At 37.6% G+C, this 19405-nt stretch overlaps 1 protein-coding gene across 1 annotated transcript in view; it reads left to right on the forward strand.

Annotated features, from left to right (window-relative positions):
• The first annotated feature begins 722 nt into the window (after positions 1-722).
• The window catches only part of LOC127414543 (dmX-like protein 1), a 59904-nt gene continuing 41221 nt past the window's right edge, over positions 723-19405 (forward strand). Inside the window, exons 1-12 of the mRNA XM_051652645.1 lie at positions 723-861; positions 1752-1872; positions 2075-2200; positions 11419-11493; positions 11577-11655; positions 11746-11869; positions 11953-12019; positions 12219-12397; positions 12471-12672; positions 13907-14075; positions 14378-14551; positions 14641-14852. Coding sequence (XP_051508605.1) covers positions 1786-1872; positions 2075-2200; positions 11419-11493; positions 11577-11655; positions 11746-11869; positions 11953-12019; positions 12219-12397; positions 12471-12672; positions 13907-14075; positions 14378-14551; positions 14641-14852 — 1494 coding nt within the window. The 5' untranslated portion in view covers positions 723-861; positions 1752-1785. The remainder of the gene's footprint in view (positions 862-1751; positions 1873-2074; positions 2201-11418; positions 11494-11576; positions 11656-11745; positions 11870-11952; positions 12020-12218; positions 12398-12470; positions 12673-13906; positions 14076-14377; positions 14552-14640; positions 14853-19405) is intronic.

Below are 19405 nucleotides of genomic sequence, written 5' to 3' on the forward strand. Positions count from 1 at the left end.
ACTTTTAACCTCATTATTTGTCCTTGTATCTGGATTAACTGTGCACGTATAACTGTTTGTAGTTGTCTAAAAGGTCTTCAGCATTGCACAGAATGCAACATCTACATCGTACATTTAGGCAAAAAAATGTGTGATAGCAGTTTCCTTCAGAATCAAAGCATATGTTCTACGAAAAAGAGAGAGCACCACTTCCGGTTGCCATTTTTTGGGCGACCGGAAGTGGTGTAATTCTGAAAATTTCCTGTGATTAAACCCATCTGCTTTTTGGTTTCGTAAACAAAATGATCAGAATGAAATGAACCCATTATTAATGTTTAAAAATACAATTTTGACTGGTAGTGTATACTTAACATATTACATATGTGCTGTATTATGTTTAATATGTAAGCACTGTGTGTTTTATGGTTATTATCATGTTGACTAACAGTTTAAGTTCACAGTTGTTTTATGTAAGAGCAGGTCACTTCATTCTGCCTCCACACACATTTGAATGACTTGTAAACGTGTATATTTCATATTATACATAAACTGCAGAAATATCTAATACTGTTTAGAAGTGTTATTTAAAGCACCCCTGTGAACTAATATTCTGTAAAGTAATGTTTTGAGTTTTTATGAAATCGAATGTGTTTGTACATGAATGTGACAGTAAACATGTGACTCTTCGTGTAGAGTGCAGCGGTCAGGAACTACATTTCCCATGATGCAGTGCGCGCTTCACTTCCGGCCCGCTCACCAGAGTCTCCGCACACAAACATCATTAAAGCACAGTGTGTGTGTGTGTATGTGTTAATTATCTCTCATAATGAGAGGCACACACGTTATATTAGAATTTAAGCATCAATGAAACCCGTTTCTGAGGTAAGGCGTGTGTGAATTAAGTCATTACTTCTCATTTATGATGTTCGGCTGCGGTCATGCTAATGCTACATGCTAATAACATCAACAGTTTCCAATTAAAATCATCAGACGTGAATGAATCATTCGTTTAATGTCATTAATCATTTAAACAGTACAGAAGTGTGTCGTTCAGATATTATAATATTATCGTTAAAGCTGTCAGGATGCTGTTAGCTCTACAGCTCGAGCTGTGACTGGATCCTTCGACAGAAAATATAAAACTTTTAGTTTATTAAACACACAGATTATTGAATATTAAAGGTAAACATGCTGCCGGATCACAAATAACACATTGGACAGTTTAAACATTTGAAAGTATGTAAAGATTCAGAGTTTCAGTTATGACAGACGTCACGTGAGTGACACATCACACAAGATCACATTATATAATCATTTAAATATAAAGATATAAACGGAGAAATACGAGGATTTATGATACAGTTACTGTTATATATGGACATGAGTTTATGATATATATACATTTAAATACGGAGAATGATTGTAAAACTTTAATCACTCGAGTAAAATATATACAATATATGTGTACTATATACATGTGCACTGTTTATATTGTATATGTGAAAGATTATGTGTTTTTGGTGGGATCTGGTTCAGATGAGTGTGGTCTTGGGATTGATTTGTGGTGTCTGTCCACTGTATATTCTTTTTAAATCTGTATTTCATGGAGAAAAGCTGTATAAATCACATTTCTTCAGTAATCGAATGCTTTAAATGTGTGTATACAGCAGTTTAGATCTAATGAAGGCAGATTTGACAGTAGGTCAATGATAGTTATTGGTTTTGTCTTCTGGTCTCCATCAGTCACTGATTCTTCATGTTTTTTGTTTCAGGGGTTCGAGCTGAATCTCAAGTGTGCCAAAAACAATGAACCTACATCAGGTGCTCACAGGGGCCGTGAACCCCGGAGACAACTGCTTCTCTGTGGGACGCATCAACAATCAGCCTTTCACGGTAAAGAAGCCTCCAGAAATACTGTGTAGATGTTCACGGACCGCATTCGGCTGTGTCTCTGGGTTCCTATTCAACACGCTCGATTTACTGTGTGTGTGTGTAGTGTAGGGATTTCATGACAGATATACGTGTTTTATTTGCTCACAGTGTTTGATTGGAGCAAATATGTCAAACTCCAGCAGTTGTTGTTGTCTTGTAACAGGCATACGCCTCGGGCTGTGACATTGTCATTCTGGGCAGTGACTTTGAGCGGATCCAGATCATCCCCGGAGCCAAACACGGTAACATACAGGTGGGCTGTGTGGACTGCTCACTGCAGGGGGGACAGGTAAGACAGACAGACAGACAGAAGTTCTTCTGTGTTCTTCGTTCAGGGGTAAAAAGACGTTTGAAACAGCCGAGCAACGATATACTATTTACGAACATTTAAACAATGACTTGATGCCTCATTCTGTGAGTAGAATTCACATGAGGTCAGTAAAAGAAGCTGTTTTAACCACTCAATGATGATTTAAAGTAATACACTGATCAGATAAGCACCTGTTTAATACTGTGTAGGTCCCCTCGTGCCACCAAAAGAGCGCCAACCCGCATCTCAGAACAGCATTCAGAGATGATATTCTTCTCACCACAATTGTACAGAGCGGTTATCTGAGTTACCGTAGACTTTATCAGTTCAAATCAGTCTGGTCATTCTCTGTTGAACTCTCTCATCAACAAGGTGTTTCCATCCACAGAAATGCCGCTCACTGGATGTTTTGTGTTTTTGGCACCATTCTGAGTAAATTCTAGAGACTGTTGTGTGTGAAAGTCCCAGAAATACTCAAACCAGCCCATCTGGCACCAACAATCATGCCACACTCCAGATCACTGACATCACATATTTTTCCCCATTCTGATGGTTGATGTGAACATTGACTGAAGCTCCTGACCCGTATCTGCATGATGTTATGCACTGCTGCCACACGATTGGCTGATTAGATAATCACATGGATGATTGTTGGTGCCAGATGGGCTGGTTTGAGTATTTCTGTATAATATTAAGAAGTTTTCTCATGGTTACACCAAATGACCTGAACCAAATATTGATATTTAAAGATATGACAAATTTGTTTTTAAATCTTCACACAGTCTTGCGGATCTAAAGAGATCTTCTCTGTTTTATGATTTTTGTCACTTAACAACAACATTTTTACCTGCATGTTGGTTACACCACATGACTTTAATTTGGTCGACAAAAGTTTTTCAAATATTAACCATATTTAAAAATAAAATTGTTTCACTGCATTTTTTTAAGACATAATAATAAAAGATTATTCAGCACAACTCATGCCAACATTTTTATTTTTAAGAATTTCAGCTTTTAATGAGACTTTGATGTTTTCTGTCTCCGGATGGTTGCACCACATGACATTTTTCACTTTAAACCTCAGAAAAAAGATCAAAATGACTTTGAAATCAAAAACTGAAACATGTTCATCATAGTAGAGCTGTATTCAAGTGTTTTGTGTGAACTGCATTTGTAATGTATTTTTCAATAATGTAATAAATGAGTGTCACGTCATTGACCCTCATTCATCTGCAAAGATGAGTGTATAAAAGTGTTAATGTGTAGAATAAATACATAGAATGATGATAAGAGGGGCACATGTTACTTTGGGCAGATGTGTGAATGGCTTTCACTGCAGATGGCACATGAGTGAATGAGCACTTGAGAGTATTTCAGTAGATTTGATTCCTTTTGTGACTAATAAAACAAAACAAAATCGTACGACATGGTCTTGGAAAATGTCTCCAAGCGAACGATCGTACAGATGTTGATAAATTTGCTCCAGCTCGGTAATAACTACACGCCGGTGTGTTCTTGTTGACTGAATGCTGTGGACAGGAATTATCCTCAAGGTAGGTGGAGCTTCAGGCCACACCTACCGATGACATGGACCAATGGCAGTAAGAAGGTGTTTAGCAGTCAGTTAGAAGTGTTCCTAAAAGTTCGCCCGGTTACGAATCACCGAAACGAACACAAAAACCCCGTCTTTGGCCAGATTTTGTTCTAAATGACGTCACACACGTTCGTTCATCGATTTCGTATAAAGTATATTTGGGCCTTTATTTTAAATACTGTCGTTCACATCAGACATGTCAAACTCTTGAAAGAATGACATTGTAATTTGGAAAATACTTGTTTAATTGGTTTCTTTAATATCAAGTGTGTCTTGTGATTGAATGTGTTGATATTGATCTTGAATGAATAATGAAAATTAAACTGCTGTCAAATCTGAAACTCTTTTGAGCTCATTAACTACATTTCCATCCAAGGATATTTTTTTTAGAGCATCAAAATTAATCTGATGGAAACTCGAGTTTTCCTCAATTTCATTAAAGACAATGACATTACCTTTATTCGTGAAGGAAGTTTTTCCAGACTTTTTATAGACTGCGCATTCCAGAGCTGGTAAATATTATGGCGTCTTTAACCAAAATGCCCGGTTAAAATAACCCATTTTATATTAATCCAGTGTGATTGACATGCTGGTAAAAACAGCGACTCTGCACCGTCCAGCCTGTGAGCCTTATTAGAAGTTCTTCAAGTATCTGAAGTGGATGTTGGCCAACGAGAAGACACCATTGATATCTTTTTTTTATTGTATTGCAATAACAGACAAGAGTTTTCAGAACAGAAAAACAAAAAGAGAAATTAAAAGTGCCAAAATAATTAGTATAGGCTACAGATAATAAAAGGCATAAGTGAAAAGGGATATGGAGGGAGTAATTAACTTAAATGAAGAAAAATAAATCATAACAGATGTACAGAGACAGATCATTAATAACGGAGTTATACGGGGTCATATTATACCAAAAGTTATATAAAGACACTGAAATTCACAAAAAGCACAACATTGTGTAGCTTGAGCAGAGAGAAGAGGAGTGTTTAAGTTTTTATGTGTGGTTCGGACACACCCCGTGTTTCGCAACACGTTTTCCAGAGGGAGGAATAAAATTACATAATGTGAACGGTCTGTCCATATTTTATATTCATGAGTGTAATATAGGACTACAGGCTCGCTATAATGCCACCTGTTCTATTATATTTCGCCACGTATTACAATCAATTTCTTCTAATAATCCCAGATACAGACACGCACACTTCTCCATTTCGACATCATCTTCTGTCTGTCATTTTAATTATGTGAAATAAAAATGGCCGTAAGAAAATGGGATATTGGTTGTGTTTAGTATTCATGATATTGACTTTCATTAGCTGTCAGCATGATAATTCTCTGTCTATCAAACACTGTTGACAGTCATCTGTTTGATGTCTGCTTTAAAACAGCAGCTCTGGTCATGTTTAATAATAGTTTTGGTTTGTAATAGACATTGTGGGGAAGTTGTGGAAGTTCCGATATGTTTTGCTATGAGTCACGTCTATATCACTGTAGCGTCAGGAATAAATTGCTGATAGTTTCAGATTCACTGACCTGCGCTTCATCTACAGCTGAATACAGAAGTTAATCATGTGTATAATTAGTGCTGACTGCTCACAAAAGAACCGCTGGCATCATTTACCTGCTGCACCTCAAACACTGTTTATAACTGACTGCAGATCTGTGTGTTTGTGCAGCTCAGCGGTTTCATTTAAAATAATCATTATCTGTCATTTCATGGACTGGGGTGTACAGTTTCAGTCTATTTCAGCAGTTCCCAAATTGTGCTGTTATCTCGGGTGCACAAGAAAATATTCGTAAGAAAATGACAATTCACTCACAAAAATTGAAAATGTAATGAGAAGGCTTTAAGAGTAAAACTGTTATGCATCACCACAAAGAGACAGAGTCATTGCTATTTATAACTTGATATATGTGAATAATTTTTTCGTTATCAGTTGCATTTGGAAATCAGTGGCAAAAAGTTCCGTTTGGTTATTATAGTTAAAAAATACCATTATGCCCCTGGTTATTATTAGCAGGTTTAGGTGAGATAGCGTGGCAGTTGTCAAAAGGTAAGCTGGGATGTGCAGTCTTACGTTTTGGATTCAGTCTAAACATTTTATTATTTGTCTCTTTTTCATGTTCTCCACAGTTATCTGCCACAACATTAAAAGCACCTGTCTAATATTGTGTAGGTCCCCCTTGTGCCACCAAAACAGCGCCAACCCGTATCTCACGAATAGCATTCAGAGATGATATTCTTCTCAGCACAATTGTACAGAGTGGTTATCTGAGTTACCGTAGACTTTGTCAGTTCAAACCAGTCTGGCCATTCTCTGTTGACCTCTCTCATCAACAAGGTGTTTCTGTCCACAGAACTGCCGGTCACTGGATGTTTTTTGTTTTTGGCACCATTCAGAGTAAATTCTAGAGACTGTTGTGTGTGAAAGTCCCAGAAATACTCAAACCAGCCCATCTGGCACCAACAATCATGCCACGCTCCAAATCACTGAGATTTCCCCATTCTGATGGTTGATGTGAACATTAACTGAAGCTCCTGACCCGTATCTGCATGAGTTTATGCACTGCACTGCTGCCACACGATTGGCTGATTAGATAATCACATGGATGATTGGGCTGGTTTGAGTATTTCTGTAACTGCTGATCTCCTGCGGGTTGGTGCTGTTTTGGTGGCACAAAGGGGGATCTACACAATATTAGGCAGGTGGTTTTAATGTTGTGGCTGATCGGTGTAGATGTATGGCATTTCGCTTTGTTCATTTTGGTTTGATATGGTTTTATATAGGCAATATGAACAAATTGAGTATTTTAAAAATGATAATTTATAGTCCACTGTATTTGTGCAAAAAGCTAAGAAAGATTTATGCACTAAAATCATGAATGACAAGTCTGAATTTGTATTAACCCTTTAATGCATAACTCTGGTCTTTAGTGACCCGGGACCTGATTCCACCCCCTATTTTTTGGAGTTATGCCCACACCTCTTTAGTATTCCTCAACCTTTCTCTTCTGAAATGAGTAACAAAACAAAAAAAGCTAAATTGAAAAAAGATATAATTTTTATTAATTAATTGGGCGACTGGACGATGTAATCGAACATCGACAATGTCTTACAAATCTCCCGATGTCGATTGCGACACTCGTTGACAGACGATGATCGGCAATATCAGGAAATGGCAAAACCATGAATCTGGGCAGTCACCAGATATATTAAAGAGTAGCCCAGGGTGTGAAATCAGCACCCGTAACCCGCCAAATGCGACCAAGCTTCTTATTCGCAAGCTGCTCGTCCAAATGCAGGTATTTCATGCACGGGTAAGTTTGCTCATCGTTTCTGAGTAACACATGACAAGTAATGCTGTTAAACACAAAGACAAGCGCTTGAAGAAACACACTTTATTATATTTTTAAGAACAGACAACAGAAAAGCCGTCAATGCCCGTGTCTGATGCGCTGTTTGTTCAGTGGTGTGCAGCGGGAGCGTCTCGTGGAACATGTAAAGAGTTCTCACTCTTCTCTGTTTCATTCATCTGAAAACTGTTTGCAAGAATAGTGTTGTGTATGAGAATGCTGTAAAAGACCATCTCAGGAGGTGCTGTGAGTTTAGTTCGCTTTATTCACGGGTAACATGCATTGTGAACACAACTCTGCAGATTCACTCAAATATATCTTTGTATTAAAGAAACAAACACGAAAGTGATTCAATCATAAAATAATACAAGACCACGTTCACCTTGAACCTAAAATTGAGTTCTGTTTTATTGTCTTTAGGCAGCATTAACTGTATTAACGCAACACAAACACAGATACGATAAGAACACACATTTAGCAGCATTATTTTGGGAACACAAGGGAATTTATTAGACTTACACCTAATATAAAAACTGGTGTTTTCTATTCATTTAAGCACAGACTAAGTGAAGTAACAAACTGTTTTAGCCATTTTGAAAGTAGAAATTATGTGGGTTGTGTAGAACTTTCTATAGGTAATGGTATATTTATATTTCAATTGATTATTATTATTATCTTTACATCAGTAATTGTCTTTAGTTCTTAATTTTGGGGCTATTAGTCATTTTCCTCTTGTTGTCGTAGACGAATACTTGCGTGATGGCAAATGAGGCCGTTAGAGGCGGTAAATGTTTGGATTTGGGAAGGTGGTTATATACGATTTTTGATCACTTCGTTATTTTACTTGCTTTTATAGTTATGTTTACAGTGCAATTTGAATTTAGAAATGTATTTAAGTTTTTTGTGCTTCAATAAATTAATTTAATTTTTAAAGCAAAATCGATAAAGAAAAAATATTCAATGACCCTCGGCAGGGTGGTTGACAATGTAATCGGATATCGCAATATTTTTTAAGCCGATTATCGATAAAATATTTTGTACACATCGCCCAGCCCTAGTGTATAGGGTCATTAAAGACCCGGACAATTAACAGAATGCAGTCCTGGTCAGTATCGAATGGTTTTAAGTTTTCAAAGACGCTCTCGTCATCTTCATGGAGTGGTGGTGGCGTAGTGGACTAAAGCACTGAACTGGTAATCAGAAGGTTGTTGGTTTGATCCCCACAGCTGCCACCATTGTGTCCTTGAGCAAGACACTTAACTCCAGGTTGCTCCAGGGGGATTGTCCCTGTAATCAGGGCACTGTAAGTCGCTTTGGATAAAAGCATCTGCCAAATGCATAAATGTAAATGTAAATCTTGACCCAGAGATATTCATGGATGGTGAACACATCAGAGTTGTTAAGGAAACCAAATTCCTTGGAGTAACTCTTGACAGTAAACTGAATTTTATCAGAAAGGTGCAGGGGTGCAGAAAGTTCAGTTCTTTTAAATCTCTACAGAGCACTAATTCGATCACGCCTGGATTATGAAAGTATAGTGTATGGATCAGCCAGGAAATCATATATCTGACTCTTGGACACAGTACATCATCAAGGCATACGTCTGGCTTTAGGGGCCTTTAGGACATCGGCAATTCAAAGTTTGCATGTAGAAGCAAATGAACTTTCTCTGGAGAACAGACGCCTCAAACTAGCCCTACAGTATACAACAAAGCTGAAGACCAACAAAGAAAACCCAGCCTACCATCCTGTTTTCTCAACCCCTTTGTCAAACCTATACGAACAAAAACCAAGACATATCCGTCCTTTTGGACTACGGATCAAACCACATTTACTAAATCTCAAAGTAGATCTGAGCATACTGGATCAGACACACTTCAGTACAGTTCCCCTTCAGTACAGTTCCCCTGGAACTTTAAAAAACCAAAAATAATCTTAGGCTTAACAAGAAAAAAAAAATCTGAAACCCATCCAAATTACTTTCAACAACAACTCCTTTTCATTAGAGAAATAGTTCCATCACATATCCCTATATATACAGATGGATCAAAATCTGAGGATCATGTATCATCTGCATTTGTGATCAACCATAAAAAAAAGGAATATCCGTCCCCAATCACAGCTCAGTTTCTACAGCAGAGGCAAACGCTATCGTCTTAGCACTGGACTTCATAAAGACTATGCAGCAGAGAAACTTTCTGATCATTTCAGATTCAAAATCATGTCTTCAGGCAATGTCATCTTTAAAAAATGATCACCCAATGCTTGAAAAGATGCTATGCAAGCTGCTGGATTTGGAGGCCCAAAGTTTCCATATCTGCTTCTGCTGGGTACATGGACACTGTGGAATCCCAGGAAATGAGGAAGCAGACACTGCTGCAAAAGAGGCCTTATCAAAAGTGTCCAATACCTCCCACTGACCTAAAACCTATAATAAATTCATATATTAAAAACAAATGGCAAGCTGAGTGGGATCAATGCACCATGAACAAACTCCATGAAATCAGCCCTATTGTTGGCAAAAGAAGTTCCTCTCTGTTTTCAAATCGCTGGGACCAGATCGTCTACACCCGCTGTCGAACAGGTCACTCCAGGATGACACAAGTTTTTAATATTGGGAGAAGATTTGCCAACATGTACCTTCTGCCAGAATCCATTATCCCTGAAACATGTTTTAATAAACTGTACTGGTCTTAACCCCATGAGAAACCTTTTTTATTCAGTCAGCACTCTGGAAGACATTTTTAACAAAGTCAAACCGAACGCAATTTTAGAGTTTTTAGGAAAAATAGATTTTAAAAACCTTTTATAGAATTCCTTACACATTTCTCGCCATGGAAATAGCCATAGAAGCTGGCATGGCATTAAAAACCAACAAACAAACATTAAAGACCATGCACTTCCATAAATCATATTTTTATGATTACTTCATATCACAGGATTTTATATTTCTTTGTTTATTACAAGAGGAATGAGTACTATATTCACACACACATATCACTACTATACAGAGCATGTGAGCGGAGCTGAGCGAGTTGTTGCTCCGCTCAAATATTCGCTCACGTGCGATTGCTCAACTCTAACGTTCAAAAGTCATCGCTCCAATCCTCTCTCACAGTGCTCATGGGCGAGAGCGCTGTTGGAGAAGCATGAAATGAGAAAGAAATTAGGCATAATTTCTTTGTCAACATTCTTGTTAATTTTTTTGCATATTGTTCATATTGGCATACGACCTAATATTTCATGGTGCAAATAACAACTGCACAAACGATGCCTTGATGTAGGCTACTTAAAAAAAAAAAAAAAAAAAAAAAAAAGCCCTATTTGGATGTGGTTATTTTATATGGGGACGTGGGGTAATGCAGCAGCCTAATTAACAGTCAGTAATTTCTCCAGACTTTTTGCAGGCTACACGTTCCCACGGCGGTAAAGATAATAGCGTCTTTTACCTGACAAACGCTCTAAACAACCCCTGTTATACTTATCCCGTGCAAATTGACATGTTGGTAAACAGTCAATGAATGTGTACTGTCCAGCCTGTGAACCCTTTAACTCATTGTTTCTAAAGTTCACCAAGTGTCTGAAGTGGATGCTGGTCTTTGAGAAGACACCAGAAAATGTAAGACACGCTTCAAAACTTCATCTAACGCTGGCTGTTGTGTTTGGACTGATGCATGAGAAACAAACATGATTTATATTGATTAGGAAAATTAGAAAAGGACACAAGTGCTAATTTTGTGATTTGAGCAAATAAAAGTACATAATGTGAAAAGATTGTAGATATTTTTAATTCAATAGTGTACTGTAGGATACTTCCGATAATCCCAGATACAGCATGTGCACGTTTAATACTTCATAATTAATCAGCACTGATAAATAGCATACATTTTCTGATGGATCAGTTACGTGTGACAGCAGTGTGTAAATGCAGTCGACACTCTCATTTCTGTGATTTATACAGACATCACTTATCCCATGCGAATTGACGGTTAACCTTACAGACGTCCGCGGTAGCCTAATAAAATGATTTTACTTTACAGACGTATGTCCAGGAAACAAATGTATGTTTTGAACTGCCTCTGTGCTGTTTTGATTTTTAAAAGTAAAAACAGCGTTTTAAAATGTTGTTATAATTTGATAAATGTCAGTTAACTCAACCTCGGTAAGAGTTTGATTAGTAACTGAACAGGAGTAAACTTCTCATTAGATCTAGAGCTTAAATGTCTAAATCTTTTGATACCAACAGATTGCAGCATCTTACGGAAACATTATCTGTCTGTTTGAGCCAGTGGAGGTCAGTCCACAAGGAAAAGCACAAAAAGTGAGTTTCTATTGGACAAAGCATGTTCTGTTTTGAAATGTACAGTTCTTTGTGATGTTGTTGATTGTTGTTGTGTTCATCAGAAACTGAACTATCAGTGGCAGAAGAGCGGGCAGTTCGTGTTGCAGTCAGTGGCTCACATCCTGACGTGGCACCCCAGCGGTACGTCATCACCTGTGTCAGTATAAAAAGCGTTTGACTTCTTCTGTGTGAGAGACATGCCTCACCTGTCTCCTGTAATGCTGTTTGCAGGTACGTGTCTCCTGACCGGCTCGGCGTGTCTGCAGTTGTGGTGTAATGTGCATGTCAGCGCAGATACTGCAGAGGAAACGCAGACTGATCCGCAGAGCTCATGGAGATGCATCTGGCACTGCAAGTGTGTGTTCATTCATAACATCACGCTGAGTTTCACTGGTTACGTGTCACATACTCCAGTCAAATCTCTCATTCCCATTACAGGACTGCTGCTCCAACACACTTCATCAAGTTTTCACCGGATGGAGAGTTTTTCGCGACTGCAGGACAGGTGTGTTTTCTGTGTGTCTGGTGTATGCTCACTCATGAGTGTTTCACACTAGAGTTCTCTTTGAAAGACAGACCACTTTAATGGCCAAAAAAGTGAACTGAGTAAAAAAGAATCCAGTTCTCTTTGCTTTTAACAGGCGGATATTGAGCATGTGTAATGTTCAGCATTGAAGTAAGACCAGTTTGATGGATTGTTTCAGGATGACTGTCTGGTGAAGGTGTGGTACAGCACCAGTAAATGGCAGGCAGACGTCACCAGATTGTTCACCCCTCTCGACACGGGCTCCGTGTCAGAGATCAACTTCTTGTTTATTTACCTGGCTCACCCTCGCTCCATCACTGGCTTCTCCTGGAGGAACATCAGCAAGTACCTGCCCAGGTGAGTTCAGGTGTGAGAGACGCTCTTGCAGACGTGTGACGTGTTCACTGACCGCTGTGTGTTTCTCATCCAGAGGTGCGGTGTGTAACGTCCTGCTCACCTGCTGCAAAGACAGTGTGTGTCGACTGTGGGCTGAAACACTTTTGCCTAGTGACTGTCTGCTGTCTGGAGTCAGACACAATCAAAACAAGAACAGTAGTAGTGACGTCCTCAAACCAAACAGCATGAAGAAGTCCTCCAGCAACAGCAACAGCAAGAACCAGAACCCACTGGAGGTGAGATGCTGAAGAGAGCTTTGAAATACACAATCATGTATTTGATGAATGTATTGAATGTGGTGTTTATAGATTGTGTTATATAGCACATCATAAATGCATTAAAGCAGAGCTTCTCAACTGGTCTGTTCTGATAGTGTCACAACTGGCATGGTAAAACAATGCTAAGTAAGGGATAATGTACCGCAGGCAAAATAAACCCTGACAGGGTGATCAGTACCCCGACGCAAAGCACTCTTTACACCGCTACTAACCAACTAAATAAATAAATGTACATGAAACATCGATTTGGGTTAAAATGGTTTCATTCGTTTACTTGTAGAGATTGCAGAGTGATATGAGAAGTTGGAAAGATGATGGCCAGATGGCCGTTCTGTAGGCCTGATGCAATTATTATTAAATAAATGTCTGATCGCAGTTATTTAATCGCGATTATTGTGCACTTCACATTCCAGTCATATTTTAATGTCCAAATAAGGGAGTTTTAAGCAAATATATAAATGCCATGAACGGCGCGTTTGTGTGTCTCATTCTGTTGAACTCCAAGCATCTCACTGACCCGCACAGCGGATGTCACCCAGAGCAGCTTATGAATTGCGCGTGAAGATTAACCGCTTCTCAAGTGCTCTGATGCATGCGCTGTCTGGAGAGGCTCGTGCCAAACTCCTGCATAAATATAAACAAGGTATCCACCTTATTGTGCAACGCGGAAGTAAGCAGGTGGCTGCATTTCAATACACTACATGCTGCACATCAATCTGAGGTTATTGCTGCCAAAGGAGGATCAACCGTTGTTAAATCCAAGGGTTCACTTACTTTCTCCACAGCACTGTGAATGTTTAATGGGATGTGTTCAATAAAGACATGAAAGATTATAATTGTTTGTGTGTTGTTAGCTTAAGCACATTGTGTTTGTCTTGTGACTTTGAAGATGAGATCACATTTTATGACCAATTAATGCAGAAAACCTGCTAATTCCAAAGGGTTCACATACTTTTTCATGCCACTGTACAAACAGTGCTGAATTTCATTTGTTACAAATGGTAGAGACATTTAAAATGCTGCAATAGAAGTTGAGTTCTGGACATTTGGTCATAAAAAAATCATGGAAATCTACTAGTCAGAATGTGTCCGAACTCTGTATTTGTAATAGTACTGTATTTGGTCGTCCTGAAGTAAAGCAGTTGAACACATGAAGATGATTTGTGAAGAGTCACTTTGTGTTTTCTGACAGTTGAATCTGAAGCACTCGTGGAGAGAGGAGGTGAGGTGTTTGTCTCAGCTGTCATATACCGGTCCCCTGCCCCAACAACAGAACAAACACTACACACACCGCGCCAACATCCTGCACGCCAACTCGCTCTGCCATTTCCACATCGCCGCCAGCATCAACCCAGCCACAGGTAACACGGATGTCACATGACCTTCACTATTGTGCAATGTTCAAAGCTGGACTGAAGCATCTTTGTGTCAATTAACAAGTGCCTAGCATGATTAATTATGAATTAACAGAACATTTTAACTGTATGAACTTGTGCATGACGGAATAGTTCTTAAATTAGTAATTCACCCTAGAATAAAAATGGCCATGACCTACTGTGTAATGTCTGTGCAACTAGTGTCACCAAAGGAAATACTTATTTTTTTAAATTCTTGGGTGAATTATTCCTTTTGCGTTTGATGTAACCGTAATGTTTGTATGCAGATATTCCTCTGCTGCCCTCCATCTCCTCTATGATCGGCTGTGATGAGGAAGAACCAGGTGGTTCGTTCACCGTTCACTGGCTCAACAACAAAGAGCTGCACCTGACGCTGAGTATGGAGGTGTTTCTACAGCAGCTGAGGAGCAGCGCAGAGCAGAGCGACACCATTGAGAACGGTAAACACTCCTCGCACCAGTACTCTGACATAACAGCATCTGATGATCCACATGAGTTAAAACATAACGAACCTCTTTGTTCTCCACAGATGTTGATGAAGGAAACAGTGCTGATAACGCAGGTGTGAGCTCTGTCTCTCTCCCCGCAGCAGCTGTAGATCATCAGATCGACGTGCTGCTGAGCGACTGGAACAGAGCAGCTGACATGCTCTTCAGCATCCACCCGATGGACGGATCATTGCTGGTGTGGCATGTCGACTGGTTGGATGAATATCAGCCCGGAATGTTCCGACAGGCACAGGTACAGAACACAGACACCTCACTGCAGACAAAATCATGTTCATTACAGCAGAACTGTGTTGATATTCCTCTGATATTCTGATTAGGTTTTGTTCTAAATCTCTAATACTAAAGTTTTAAACTTCTGTTAATTTAATTCCATTAACATACAGACTCAATTCAAATCTTGATTTGCAGATCATTTCCATCTCTGGTGTGCTTTCTTTCTTTTTTTTTTTTTTACTTTTTTAAGAAATTAAATATTAAACTTTTAAAATCTCCTGTTGACATTTATGGAATGTTTAGTACTCAAAATTTAACCAACAGCGATAATGTCATTATACAATTTGCATAATGAATTGTGATTTTAGCCTTTTTTCCAGAGCATGGAAAACCTGTAAATGTCAGGGAATTTTAAATGTATTTATTTGAGTGTTTTCCAGGCATGAAAATCTCATGTAAATTATAGGGATGTATGGAATGTCTAATTTCTCTGAAGTGACTAGTCTATAAAGAAAGAAACCCTCAGAAAATACTCAAAAAACATTGTGTTTTTAAGCTACCCATTTAAAATACTTCCAACAGCCAAATCCAACGCTAAATTCAGCTGAAAAGGGGGCATTTATCTGTGACGTGCTTGACTTGCATTATGATCATTGAAGGCTACATTAAATGTAGAACATGACATGCATTTAATGAATCAACATTAGAGAATTCAGGCATAATTATTAAAACAATTGAATGAATAGCAGGACCAATAGAGCAACCCTAATAGCCTGTTCTAAATGGAAATCACCAAGTAAACATAAGAGTTCATCACCTAAAATATTGCTCTTGGGTCAAGATTGTGTAGAGTAGAATAGAGCTGGGCAATAGGACAATGTAATCGGATATTGACGATATCTGACAAATGACCCCGATGTCGATTGTGACAGTCATAGACAGACAATGATAGACAATATTGGAAAATGATAAACCATGGAGCTGGGAAGTTGCCAGAAATATAAAATAGTAGTAATGGTCGACTGATATGGGTTTTTTATTGGCCGATGCATGATATTCAGAGAGCAGGGTGGCTGATACAATGCCGATATATAACACAATTTAATATAGTAAATAACATAAGCATTAAAATTGCTTAAAAAAATTATTATAAACTCTTATTTAGCACTATATTTACTCAATTTCACACAACACTTTAACTTGTAAAAAATAATCTAAAAAAATAAAACTGTATTTTAAATGGTAGACAGCAGTTTCTTCTGATTTCTGTTTAGTCAAATTTTAGTAATTTATTTGCACATGAAGAAATTGTTAATATATTAGGAAGGAAATACCAGTACACACAGTAGTCCAGCAACCATGGATGACGTGCGCATTAGTAATAGCATTTTCTCATAAAAGACGGAATCAAACCAATTGTACATACAGTGCATAGTGAATATGACATTTACTATTAGCACACGTGAAGCACATTTACATTAAAGTTGCACTTGTGCGCTCATCGGATCCAGGGAACAGCAATCTCCTGACAGTTTAAACAACATGGATCGCCAGCTTGGATTGTCATGGACTGACCATCATGATTTGTGAATTAGAGGAACTTTTGATTCTGGATGATTGGATATGCGAGCTGGATTTTCGTGAGGTTGGTTTATTACATCTGTATAAATGAGATATGTGCAAATTAGCAGATGGTATATATGATATTAGTTTATTGATATTTGCCTTTTATCATTAGGAAAGTTACAGGGAACTGTTGAGGAGAGACTGTTATAATACATGCTTTAGAGGTAAATAAATGAGCGCTCCACAGGATACTGGATCTGCTCAAGTTGTGCGAGGTTGGTTTATTACATCTGTTTAAACGAGATATGTGCATATTAGCAGATGATATATGATATTAGTTTATTGATATTTGCCTTTTATCAATAGAAAAGTTACAGGGAACTGTTGAGGAGAGACTGTTATAATACATGCTTTAGAGGTAAATAAATGAGCGCTCCACAGGATGTTGGATCTGCTCAAGTTTTGTGAGGTTGGTTTATTACATCTGTGTAAATGAGATATGTGCATATTAGCAGATAGTATATAGTAGATGTTTTATTAATATTTGCATTTTATCATTAGGAAAGTTACAGGGAACTGTTGAGGAGAGACTGTTATAATACATGCTTTAGAGGTAAATGAGCGCTCCACAGGATACTGGATCTGCTCAAGTTTTGTGAGGTTGGTTTATTAAATCTGTTTAAATGAGATGTGCATATTTGCAGACGGTATATGGTATTAGTGTTATACAGGGAACTGTTGAGGAGAGACTGTTATAATACATGCTTTAGAGGTAAATAAATGAGCGCTCCACAGGATGTTGGATCTGCTCAAGTTTTGTGAGGTTGTTTTATTACATCTGTTTAAATGAGATATGTGCATATTAGCAGATGGTATATGATATTAGTTTATTGATATTTGCCTTTTATCAATAGAAAAGTTACAGGGAACTGTTGAGGAGAGACCGTTATAATACATGCTTTAGAGGTAAATAAATGAGTGCTCCACAGGATGTTGGATCTGCTCAAGTTTTGTGAGGTTGGTTTATTACATCTGTGTAAATGAGATATGTGCATATTAGCAGATGGTATATATGATATTAGTTTTATTGATATTTGCCTTTTATCATTAGACAAGACAGTTAAAAGTTACAAGGAACTGTTGAGAAGAGAGACGGGGAATGAAACAGGCAAGCACTTTAACATTGAGCTCAAACGTGTCTGCCACGGCTCTGATATGCGGACCATTTAAATGAAATTGTGTTGCACACCGGTCTATTATTGTAGTTACACGATGGCACGTAACAACAAAACGAACTGTGATTCTCGGCGCCCTAAGAAGAAAATCGACCAAACTGGAAAATGTATCGGCCGATGCTGTTAATTAAAACATTTAGAATATCGCCCAAATTATCGGGCTCAGCGATATATCGGTCGACCACTAAATAGTAGCACAATAGTTATTATGCACTTACATTTTTTGATACTAATCAAATTATTAAACCGTTAAATACATTACGGATTAAAGAGGCCAGTTGCGTGTCCATTTTCACTGCCGACACATTCTCTGAAAAACATGAAACATTTTCCATAGCTGTTATACCCTACTCTCTAGACCCAAGGAACCTTTTGTTGAACATCATCTAACGCAGTTTTCTAGAAAGGAAAACAAGCATATTCACCACCTCCGAGGTTAAAAGCATTGTGGAATAACTACGTGAACAGCTGAAACCCTGTTCTGACTGCTTTGACAAACACACACATGAACTTTTGGATCGCGAGAAGAGGAGAAGGTGAAGAATGAAACGGCAGTTCTGCTTAGTGCAGGTTTGAATCATATTTGATCAAATTTGTAATATTTGTAATTATTTTTATTACTTATTGCTTGTTTCAGGTAGGTAATATATACATAACGAGTTTGGCAGGGGAGTTGCAGGGTTATATTTTTGAAAATTTCACTAGTTTTTAATTACCAAATTACGATTTGGTTTTCAATATTAGTTTAGTTTTAATGGGGCATAAATAGTTTTTATTTTGTTTTAATTTTTTTAAATGTATCGTTTTAGTTTTGAAGTCTTAGTGTAGTTTTAGTTTTCATACGTTATAACACCACACAATATCTGTAACACTTTACAGTAAGGTTGCATTTGTTAACATTAGTTAACTACATTTGTTACTATAAATCACTATAAATTTATCACTGTCACGACTGCTATGTTGCTCGGAACTGCACCCAAGAATTTCACACAGTATTGCACTTGTGTATATGGTTGTGTGACAATAGAAGCGATTTGATTTTATAAAGTAACAGTGAACAACACTTACAGCACATATTAATCTTGGTTAATGTTGATTCCAACATCTACTAGGAATATTTTTTAAATTAAAGTGTTTAAGTGGTACATGAAAACAGTAATGCATTATGAACTAAAATGAACAATTGTAGATTTATAAATTACCATTAACCAAGATTAAAAAATGCTATAAAAATGGTAACACTTTACAGCATATTCCGTATGTTAACAATAGTTGAATACATTAGTAAACACGAACTAACAATAAACAATACAGCATAATTAATGTGAATTTCAACCAATACATTTTTAAAATTAAAAGTTTATACATGAACATTAATGCAGTATGAACTAACATGAACAAACAATGAACAATTGTATTTTTATAAATTAACATTAACTAAGATTAATAAAAGCCGTAAAAATATTAAGTTCATTGTTAGTTCATGATACCTAATGCATTAACTAATTTGAACAAAAGAAACCTTATTGTAAAATGTTTCCAAAAATATTGTTTTTTGTTTATGTTGCATTTACTAATGTTACAACCTTATTGTAAAGTGTTCGCCTGCATGTGATGGCACTTGAGCAGAAGCTACTCATGCATAAAATACCATTAAATTAAAATAATTATTTGTCAAATTCACAACAACACAGCATACTGCAGTAATTGCTGACATGAATAAAATGTGCTATAAATGTTCCACTGTCGATACATTCAGCCGTAACTACAC

Source organism: Myxocyprinus asiaticus, chromosome 24 (genome assembly GCF_019703515.2).
Source record: "Myxocyprinus asiaticus isolate MX2 ecotype Aquarium Trade chromosome 24, UBuf_Myxa_2, whole genome shotgun sequence".
Lineage (NCBI taxonomy): Eukaryota > Metazoa > Chordata > Actinopteri > Cypriniformes > Catostomidae > Myxocyprinus > Myxocyprinus asiaticus.